At 55.4% G+C, this 10491-nt stretch overlaps 1 protein-coding gene across 1 annotated transcript in view; it reads right to left on the bottom strand.

Annotated features, from left to right (window-relative positions):
- Positions 1 to 927: 927 nt before the first annotated feature.
- The window catches only part of DNAAF5 (dynein axonemal assembly factor 5), a 36142-nt gene continuing 26578 nt past the window's right edge, over positions 928 to 10491 (bottom strand). Inside the window, exons 12-13 of the mRNA XM_047779356.1 lie at positions 8586 to 8777; positions 928 to 2034 (exon numbers count right to left, since the gene is read on the bottom strand). Coding sequence (XP_047635312.1) covers positions 1898 to 2034; positions 8586 to 8777 — 329 coding nt within the window. The 3' untranslated portion in view covers positions 928 to 1897. The remainder of the gene's footprint in view (positions 2035 to 8585; positions 8778 to 10491) is intronic.

The raw sequence follows: 10491 nt of genomic DNA, 5'->3' as shown, positions 1-10491 counted from the left end.
GAGTTCCCTGGGCTCAGCACATTACGGGGACATCTGCACCCCACAGGCGTGGCCAAAAAAAAAAAGATTACTAATGGCCTAAGAGGCTACACGGTCACGACTTTCTCTGAACCCATGGACCGGTTCACCCTGTGCCAGGTGTACTGACCCACTGAAATGCTGCCTCCAAACTTCTGCCCTAAAGATGCGCAGAAGCTGCGGCACACCTGCGACCGGCCCCATGGCAGCCGCGGGCAGCGGACTGGATGAGGAGAGCCCCGGGGGAGCGAGGGGGAGCCTCTGCTGCTGACTTCCGGTTCCTGTGCCCCTTCAGGGCTGGGCCTGCAAACGTGTGGTCTCAGGGCAAGGGTCCCCACCGCTGGGCCCCACCCGGTCACCTCCGATTGAGGCGGCCTGGGTGAGGCCTGGCAATGTGCATTTCTCACAGGTTTCGGGTGGTGCCGAGGAAGGTGCCAGAGGATCCAGAGGGCAGAGGGCCATCGGGAAGCTGTCAGAAACCCAGAACTGAGGGCACCTACGCCCCTGAGGCCATCCAGCACAGGAACTGGGTTGGGAGGGAGGCTGCAGCTTCAGCGACTCAGGAGGGTGGCAGTGCCGTCGCCACCGGCAGGAGACAGGGCTCCGAGGGGCCTGGGCTGTGGCGCCCCCCCGCCTGCAGTGCAGGCTCCGTCCCCACCCTCCCTGACGCGAACCCCGGTGCCCCAGCGAGCCCTTGGTGAGCGTGCTGCTGCCCCTTCCTCCCACGTCTGGAGCTCCTGCCACCTGGTGTCCGGAGAGGACATGCCCCGGGCTGGGCGGCGCCTCAGGGTGAAGGCCCAGGATGCTCCGGGCAGAGGCCCTGTGAGGTTGAAACTCATGAGACAAAAACCTAGGTTAATTACCAAAACACAGACAGGCATATAAAATAATTATAATAAATATTTTAAATTACACTTTCAAATACCAAAGCATAAATGTTAATATTTGATTTTTTTTAAAATACACGCGGCATTTTTCCCCCTGGTGTCAACATAAATATTCTGCTTATGGAACTAATACTCACTCAAAACGAAATCTTTTAGGCACTTGGGTGCAGAAAGTGCAAGAGAAGAAAACGCAACTTTCCTTAACTGCTGTTTACAGGAGCACAACCAAAACTGCATCCGATTAGAGAGTCTGTTTTCAACACTGTCAGTACTATGGACTTAAGAAAAAAATACCATGGCTAAATATATCCACACAACATCTAAAGTTCCAGTGTTTTTTAAATGGGAAAGATTTCGTTCACACATAGTTCCTAAAATTTCAAATTCCTTTCAGTCTGTTCTCTGAGATACCACGTTTCAGTAGAGGAACCCACAGAAAGAACTTTTCTCTTTTTCCTTCTTTTTCTTTTGGGCTGCGCTTGTGCCAGGAGAAAGTCTCCAGGCCAGGGATCAAACCCTCGCCAGAAGCGACAACGCCGGAGCCCCAAGCCACTGAGCCGCGCGGGAACTCCAATAACCCTTCTTTTTAATCAGTTTGGCTTTTTTCTTCTGAAATCGTCAAGAACTTTCCTGGGGTTCCTTTAAGTCAGAAGGAACTGATAATCCGTGAACCTAGCAGTGCGCGGAGCCTGACAGAGAGGCCTGACGCGGCTGCGTCTGGAGAAGCCAGCACGTACCTGGGCATCAGCTGCAGGCGGGTGGCAGGCCTCGCAGCGACCTGCGTCAGCAGGACGTAAAAACACGGAAGCCACAGTGCGGCTCATTTCGGGAACTCGGGCTCTGAAAACCTGTCGCTCAGGAAACCAAGGCTGGCTTCTCGGTGTCCGCGGCTGAGACGCGAAGGCCCCACCCCTGCTCTAGGGGAGGACGGGGCCCGGCGGTGGCTCTCACCTCCGGCTGCCGAGCCGAAGGCTCTGCGCCCAGAACTGCGGTCACTGCGCGGGCGGCGCGGCCCGCAGGTGCCGGAGGAGCTGCTCGCAGTAGGCGGGGGAGCGATGCCTGTGGAGGGCGGCCTCCGTCTCTCTCACCAGGACGTCGGGGAACAGGGCGCTGCCAGCTTTGAGGGCCTCTGCAAAACAGGAAAACACCACTAAAGCAACCTCAGCTTGGCACTCAAGTGACGACGGCTGTGACGAGAGGCAGGACGGCGGAGCAGAAGGACGCGTTCTCCCCCCTCACGAAGACAGCAAGATCTCAACGAGCTGCTGAACAACCATGGGCACAAAAGACTGGAGGAGTTCCTGCTGTGGCACAGTGGATAAAGGACCTGGCACTGCCGCTGCTGTGGCGTCGGTCACAGCTGCGGCTAGGACCCAATGGCTGGCCCAGGAACTTCCGTGTGCCACGGGTACGGCCGGAAAAAAAAAAAAAAAAGACCGGAAGTTACCCAAAAAGATATTCTACACCCAAAGATGAAGAAGCCATTATGAGATGGTGGGAGGGAATCCAAATTAACAAAGAAATAAAGCTACTGCTATGTGCGGATGACATGACGCTCTACGTGGAAAATCCTAAAGACGTCGCCAGAAAACTACCAGAGCTCATCAATGCATCTGGCAAAGTTTCAGGACACAAACTTCGTATACAGAAATCTCTCACATTTCCACACACTAACAATGAAAAATCAGAAGGAGAAATTAAAGATGGGCAGCTCAACCCTGCTCCCGGACTGGAAGAATCAATGCTGTCAAAATGCCGGCCCTGCCCGAGGCAACCTACAGTCCCGACAGTCCCTATCGAAGCACCAGCGGCACTGCTCACAGAACGAAAGCCGAAGAATTTACAGTGTGTGTGGCAACAGAGAAGACCCTGAACAGCCAGAGCCACCCTGAGAAGGGAAAACGACGCTGGGCGAATCAGGCCCCCTGACCTCGGACCATACGACAAGCTGCAGTCATCAAAACAGTATGGTACCGGCACAAAAACAAAAATACGGATCCATGGACCAGGACAGAAAGACCAGAAATAAGCTCACACGTCACTGGTCAACTACCCTGTGGCAAAGGAGGCGAGACTCCACACGGGAGAAAAGACAGGCTCTTCAATCCGTGGTGCCGAGGAAACCGGACAGCTACATACAAAAGAATGAAATCCAACACTCTCCTACACCAGACGCCAAACAGACACACAATGGAGTCAAGACCTAAACGTAAGACCAGATGCTATAAAACTCCCAGAGGAAAACAAAGCACAGAACTATCTTCTCGCGTGCATCTCCCGGAGTGATGAAAATAAACACCAAACTAAACAAACGGGGCCCGATTAAACTCGGAAGCTTCGCAGAGCAACAGAAACCGTAAGCAAAAAGACACCCCAAAGGGTGGGCGAAAGTACCTGCAGACGATGCACCTGGTGAGGGATTAATCGCCAAAGTATGAAAACAACTCGTGCGGCTCACCATCAAAACCAACAACCCCACCACAAAACGGGCAGGAGATCTAAACAGACCCCTCTCCAAAGACATACGGAGGGCCGAAAGACACGGGAGAAGACCCTCAGAATCTCTGCTGACTACAGAAATGCAAACCAGGCCGACCGTGAGCGATCGCCTCACACCAGTCGGAACGGCCACCATCAGAAAGTCTGCAGACAGTAAATGCTGCCGCGGGCGTGGAGGCCAGGGGCCCGCCCGCGCTGACGGTGGGGATGCAAATCGGGGGGCATCGTGGAGAAGAGGACGACGCTCCTCAGAAAACTAAGCAGAGAACTACCATATGACGCAGCAGTCCCACTCCTGGGCACATATCCAGACAAAGCTGCGACTCGGGAAGACACACGCACCCTGTGTTCACAGCCAGCACCGTTCACAACAGCCAGGACTCGGGAAAACGTCAATGTCCCCTGACAGAAAAACGGATTGAGAAGATGCGGTTCTGGCGGTCCCGCTGTGGCTCAGTGGCTTACCAACCTGACTAGTATTCATGAGGACACGGGTTCAATCCCCGGCCTCGCTCAGTGGGTCAATGATCTGGCACTGCTGTTTGCCATGGTCTAGGCTGCAGATGTGGCTCCAATCTGGTGTTGCTGTGGCTGTGGTATAGGCTGGCAGCTGCAGCTCTGATTCAACAACTAGCCTGGAATTTCTATATGCCTAAAAAGCAATAATAATAATAATAATAAAATTTAAAAAAAAGAGGATGTGGTGTACAAACACAGTGGAATACTACTCAGCCATAAAAAAGGATGAAATAATGTCATTTGCAGCAACATGGATGGATCCAGAGATTATCACGCTAAGTAAATTAGCTAAAGACAAACATCATGACATTGTTTATATGTGGAATCTAAAAACAATGATAAAAATAAACTTATTTTTACAAAACAGAAGCAGGTGCACAGACTTTGACTTACGGTTACTAAAAGGGAAGGTGGGAGGTGGACTGGGGGTTTGTGATGGGCACGTGCACTCTAGGTATGTGGGATGGACGGACAACAGGGCCCGCCGTCTAGCACAGGGAACGGCATGCAATACTCTGTTATAACCTCTATGGGAAAAGAATCAGAAAAAGAACGGATGTGTGTATACGCACAACGGAATCACTTTCTACACAGAAATTATCACAACACTGTACACCAACTATACGTCAATAAAACATTAAAAAGTGCAAAAGAGGAGTTCCTGTCGTGGCGCAGTGGTTAACGAATCCGACTAGGAACCATGAGGTTGCGGGTTCGGTCCCTGCCCTTGCTCAGTGGGTTAACGATCCGGCGTTGCCGTGAGTTGTGGTGTAGGTTGCAGACGCGGCTCGGATCCCGCGTTGCTGTGGCTCTGGCGTAGGCCGGTGGCTACAGCTCCGATTTGACCCCTAGCCTGGGAACCTCCGTATGCCACGGGAGCGGCCCAAGAAATAGCAACAACAACAACAATAACAACAAAAAGACAAAAAAAAAAGTGCAAAAGAGTCACCACAGCTATAATGGAGCTGAGCACGGAGCAAGCAACGTGATGAGCGTGCTGACTAAGGGGTCAGATCTCCAGGAAGATGCAACCATCCTTAGCAAGGGTGAGCCTAGTAACCGAGCATCGCCCCACGCGAGGTCAAACCAGTAGCTGCAAAGAGAAACACAGGAAGCCGCCACTGTGGCTGCAGACCCCACGCCTGCCTCTCCAGGGACAGAGCCAGCAGGCAGGACGTCAGTGAGCACAGCGCCGAGCCAAAGAGCACGCCAGTCCCCCGGACCTCTAGACGGCCTCGCCCAGCTACCCCATGCGCATCCTTCTCACCCTCTCGTGAAAGAGCCATTAAACGGGCCACACTCAGGGCCATCGACCGACCTTCACAAAACCGAAATGACGGAGATCACACAATCTCTAAGGCCGCCATGGAATCAAACCGGAAAACCCCTAAATATCTGGAGAGCAAACAATCTATTTCAGAGTTCACTGGTGGCTCAGCGGGTTCAGGATCTGGTGTTGTCACTGCTGTGGCTCTGGTTACAGCTGTGGCGTGAGTTTGATCCCTGGCCAGGAACCTGTGTATGCCGTGGGCTCAGCCAAACCTCCCCCCCTAGCAAAACCGGAAACCCCAAACATTTCTCAATAGCACAATGGTCAGAGGAAAAAATCTCAAGCAAAATTAAAAAATATTTTGAACGAGGAGGTCCCCGTTGTGCCTCAGTGGAAACAAATCTGACGAGGACCCTTGAGGATGCGGGTTTGATCCCTGGCCTCGCTCAGTGGGTTAAGGATCTGGCGTTGCTGTGAGCTGTGGTGTATGCTGTAGATGTGGCTTGGATCCCACGTGGCTGTGGCTATGGTGTAGGCCAGCAGCTACAGCTCCGATTCAGCCCCTAGCCTGGAAACTTCCATATGCCATGGGTGTAGCCCTTAAAATTGGAAGGAAAAAAAAAAAAAAGGAGTTCCCATGGTGGCTCAGTGGTTAACGAACCCGACTAGTATCCACAAGGATGCGGGTTTGGTCCCTGGCCTTGCTCAGTGGGTTAAAGACCTGGTGTGGCCGTGAGCTGTGGCCTAGGTCGTGACTCGGGTCCCGCGTTGCTGGGGCCGTGGTGGAGGCCAGCAGCTGCCGCTCTGATTCAGCCCCTAGCTTGGGAACCCCCATATGCTGCAGATGCGGCCATAAAAAGCCCTCCCCCCAAAAAAAGAAGAGAGAAGGAAAAAAATCCCATGAAAAACCCAATACCGTTTATATTAGCACCTCTCGAAATGAAACACTTTGGAGTCAACCTAACAAAACGGACAGGGAACCCGTATGAAAAACAATTACAAGACACTGATGAACGAAATCAAAGCGCTAAATAGAGAGAGACTCCATGTTCCTGGGCAGGCAGACTCAGCATGGTCAGGATGCCAGTTCTTCCCACCCTCATCGATGCATGGATTCCGTGCGACCCGAATTAAAGCCCCAGCAACACACTCTGTGGGTGTTGACAAAGCCGCACAATACTGAGGGACAGCGTTCAGCTGCCAGCCCCCCCGGCTGGAAGACACTCTGTAAGGCCCCGGTGATGCGGACGGTGTGGTGCTGGCCATCAGGTCACCGGAGCAGGACGGAGACGCCCGGAAATAGGCCCGCGTGGACACGGCCCACTGCTCTTCAACTACGGAGTAGAAGCGAAACGATGGCGCCAAGACGGTCTTTTCACAAACGGGACTGGAACAAACGGAGGCTCGTTACAAGGAAAAGAAGAAATCTAGACGCAGACCTTACGTGCTTCACAAAATTAGTTCAAACTGATCACGGACCCACACGTAAAACTCCTGGAATGTGACATGAGACGGGCGTTCCTGTCGTGGCTCAGTGGTAACGAACCTGACCAGCATCCATGAGGACAGGGTTCCATCCCTGGCCTCGCTAGCGGGTTAAGGATCCGGCGTTGCCGTGAGCTGTGCTGTGGGTTGCAGACGCGGCTCCGATCCCGCATGGCTGTGGCTGGGGTGCAGGCCGGCAGCTGCAGCTCCGATTCAACCCCTCGCCTGGGAACCTCCATATGCCGCAGGCGCAGCCCTGGAAAGACAACAAACAAACAAACAAACAAAAACCAAAAATAAGATAAAACCGAGGTGCCCCTTGGGTATGCCAATTACTTTTTAGATACAATACCAAAAGTATAATCTGTGAAAAAAAATAACCAAAAAGATGGATTTCATTAAAATTAAAAACATTTCACACAGAAAATATTTGCAAAAGATACATCTGATAAAGGACTATTACCCAAAATACACAAAGTATTCTTAAAACTCAACGATATGAAAACAAACAACACAATTAAAACACGGGCCAAGGACCTCAATAGATAACTCACCAAAGCAGATACACAGATGAATACATGCATAGGAAAACACGCTTCACAAGACCCATCACCAGGGAAAGGTAAATTAAAACAGTATGAGGAATGCCCGCTGTGGCTCAGCAGGTTACGAACCCTGGCCTTACCCAGTGGGTAAAAAACCTGGTGCTGCTGTGAGCTGTGGTGTCGGTCACAGATGCAGCCCCAATCCCGCGTTGCTGTGGCTGTGGCTCTGATTCGATCCCTTGCCTGGAAACCTCCATATGGTGCAGATGCAGCCTTAAAAAGCAAAAAAAAAAGAAAACCCCCAAAACCAACAAGACATCACTAAAACCCACCACAGTGGCCAAGACCAGCAGGCCTCATGCTGGCAGAATGTGGAAACCAGGAGCCCCCTCGCTGCTGGGGATGCCATGTGCAGCCCCTCTGGAAGACAGTTTGGCGGCTTCTTACAAAAATAAATATACTCTTCCCGTGCGATCCAGCAACCACATTCCTTGGTATTTACCCAAAGGGGCTGAAAACTTATGTTGGCAAAAACCCTTCACACAGATGTTCAGAGCGGCTTTCCTCGTGCTTGCTGAAATCTGAAAGCAACGAAGGCGTCCTTGGGTAGGTGCATGTAACAGAAACTACACTCCGACGATGGCATGTCAGCGGAAAAAAGGAAGGAGTTATCAGGCCATGAAGAGACACGGAGAAATCTTTTTTTCTTTTTCTTTTTAGGGCTGCACCTGCAGCATATGGAGGTTCCCAGGCTAGGGGGTCCAATCAGAGCTGTAGCCACTGGCCTACACCACAGCCACGGCAGCACAGGATCCGAGCTGAGCCTGCGACCTACACCACAGCCACAGCGACGCCGGATCCGAGCTGAGCCTGCGACCTACACCACAGCCACGGCAGCACAGGATCCGAGCCGAGCCTGCGACCTACACCACAGCCACGGCAGCACAGGATCCCTACCCCACGGAGCAAGGCCAGGGATCAGACCTGCAACCTCATGGTTCCTGGTCAGATTTGCTAACCACTGAGCCACGACGGGAACTCCGAGGCTGATTATGCTAAATTCACGTACTTCAACCAAAGGACAAGGACACACACGACAGACGGCTAAACGCAGATGTGGGTCCGCGTGTCTTCTCGCAGCCTGATGCTCGAGAGGTGCATGAAACGTGAGCTGATTTCACGCTCCTTGTCGTGTTTTGGAAAATGCGCCTCTCGAAAACACGCGTGACTCACGTTAAAGTGCACGGGATGGGCTTCTCGTCGCCTTGCTCAAGTGAGCATCGGGACCCTCTCAGGCGCGTCTCCACCACAGGCAGCACCAGGGGCTCGGGGCCCGCCCGGCGCTGCCCCGCGGGGCCTTACCGAGAACGGCATCCTGGACGGCGCGCTCGGGGTCGTCGAGGTACACGAGGAGCTCCCTGTACAGGTGCTGGACGCTGCTCCGGTAACAGCACTGCCCGGCCTCGTTCCGGACGCGCTCCAGCCAGGTGACCAGGGTGGAGGTGGCCGCCAGCCTCACCTCGTTGGAGACGTCATCCAGGCGTTTTAGGAGTTCTGGAAGGAAGGGCCGGACGGGAGTGTGAGCAGAGGTCCCGGAGCCCGGAACCTGGTTGCAGAGGTGTAACCCACACAGGACCCTCGGCCGCTCTGGCCAAGGGAGGGACGCCGTGGACAGGGCGGAGGAGCGACCGGCCCCGCTGCCGCCGGGCGTGCTCGGCCGGCCAAGCATCTCCACAGCTGCAGGGACCCCAAGTCCCCCGGAGGCACCACACCCAGGCCGCCTTGCCCTCCCTGAGGAGCAGAGAGCACAGGAGAGGCCACCAGCCACGGCACCAGCCATCAGCCACGGCAGTTGTTTCTGCTGAGCCTCTGGGACGAGATGCTCTGCTGCTGAAAACAGAGGCACAACCTTCCCCGGCGGGTAGCCACGTCCCCGTGAAGGGGCAAGGCTGTTATCAGCGGATGCTCTCCCCAAAGGAGCTGCAAGAAACGCCTGGGCCGCGGCCGGGGGACGTTTGGCGACTCGGCAGGTGGGCGAGCGGGCACGCAGCACTGCCTGCGCTCGGGGAGCCCTGGCCCCGCGCCAGTGTCCTGCGGTCCGGGCTACGGGCTGGCGCCACCCGTCACACTCAGAGGGCAGCTCTGCTCCCGGTGAGAGTCCAGTCAAACGCGCCGGTGAGGCCGTCCCCACGGGGCCCGTGGCCTCAGCTCCCAGAAGACGCACCTTCCTCGGGGCTGCGCCTCGCGCCGGCAAAGAGCGCGGAGACAGGTGCGCCTCGAGCCCAGAGAGCGGCTGGATGCCGCTCCACCCCCGTGCCGGTCACCGCGGCAACGACACAGGCGCCGGTCCCTCCGACTCAGCCTGGCCAACGGAAGGTGTGCGGTGAAACGTCCACCGGCTCCGTGGTGTCAGCAGCGTCTGCTCATTTCGTGTCTGTGTCGCCTTTTGGCAGCTCTCAGCACCCGGCAAACTTTCATTCGTAGTAGCATCACTGTCACTGCGACTTGTGTGCGACCGGGGGCCTCTGATGACACTGCTGGCAGCGTTTTGGGGCGCCACGAACGGCTGGCACCTAGGACGAGGGCTGCTCCCCAGCCCTGCCCTTCTCGGGCCCCTCTTCTCTGAAGCCCGAACCAGGCCCGCACCGGCCTCCAGCGGCTCGAGGGAGAGGGAAAGCCGCGTGGCGCTCCCAGCAAACGGAAGCGACGACTGAGCCCTGTGGGGAAGGCGCGGTGGAGGCCAGACCCGCCAGAGGCGAGGCTGCCGGGCCGGGGACACGCCAGCTGGGACTGGAGGAAGTCAGAGCACGCAAAGGCTGGAACAGCAAAGCAGCCCCACTGCTGACGTGGACAAAGCGTGAAAGGTCTGGACGGAGGCTCAGCGCAGCCCAACATGCGTCTCAGCCAAAGCCTCACCCCGAGCGAGGCACTGACTCCTGCTCGGAAGGCGGAGACCAGGAGCCGCCGAAGCAAAGGCCGCAAAGGCTGAAGCGGGCCGAGGTTGTTCAGGAGGGTGGGAGAGAGCCGCGTCCTCAGCGTAAAAGCGCAGGTGAAGCAGCAGGTGCCAATGCCGAAGCCGCAGCCCCTGCTCCACGAGCTGCAGCCGAGGGCGGCCTCTCACTAGAAGACGCCGTCCGGGGCTTTGACAGCGAGGAGGAGGAGGAGGAGGAGCCGACACCAGGCCTCAGGACGGGCAGCCGTCTGGCTGGGGCTAAAGCAGCTGCTGACTCAAGTGGAGGCCAGGGCGCACTTCCCGAACCCCTGGGGC

Source organism: Phacochoerus africanus, chromosome 5 (assembly GCF_016906955.1).
Source record: "Phacochoerus africanus isolate WHEZ1 chromosome 5, ROS_Pafr_v1, whole genome shotgun sequence".
Classification (NCBI taxonomy): Eukaryota; Metazoa; Chordata; class Mammalia; order Artiodactyla; family Suidae; genus Phacochoerus; species Phacochoerus africanus.
This window is presented reverse-complemented; position numbering and strand designations above follow the sequence as displayed.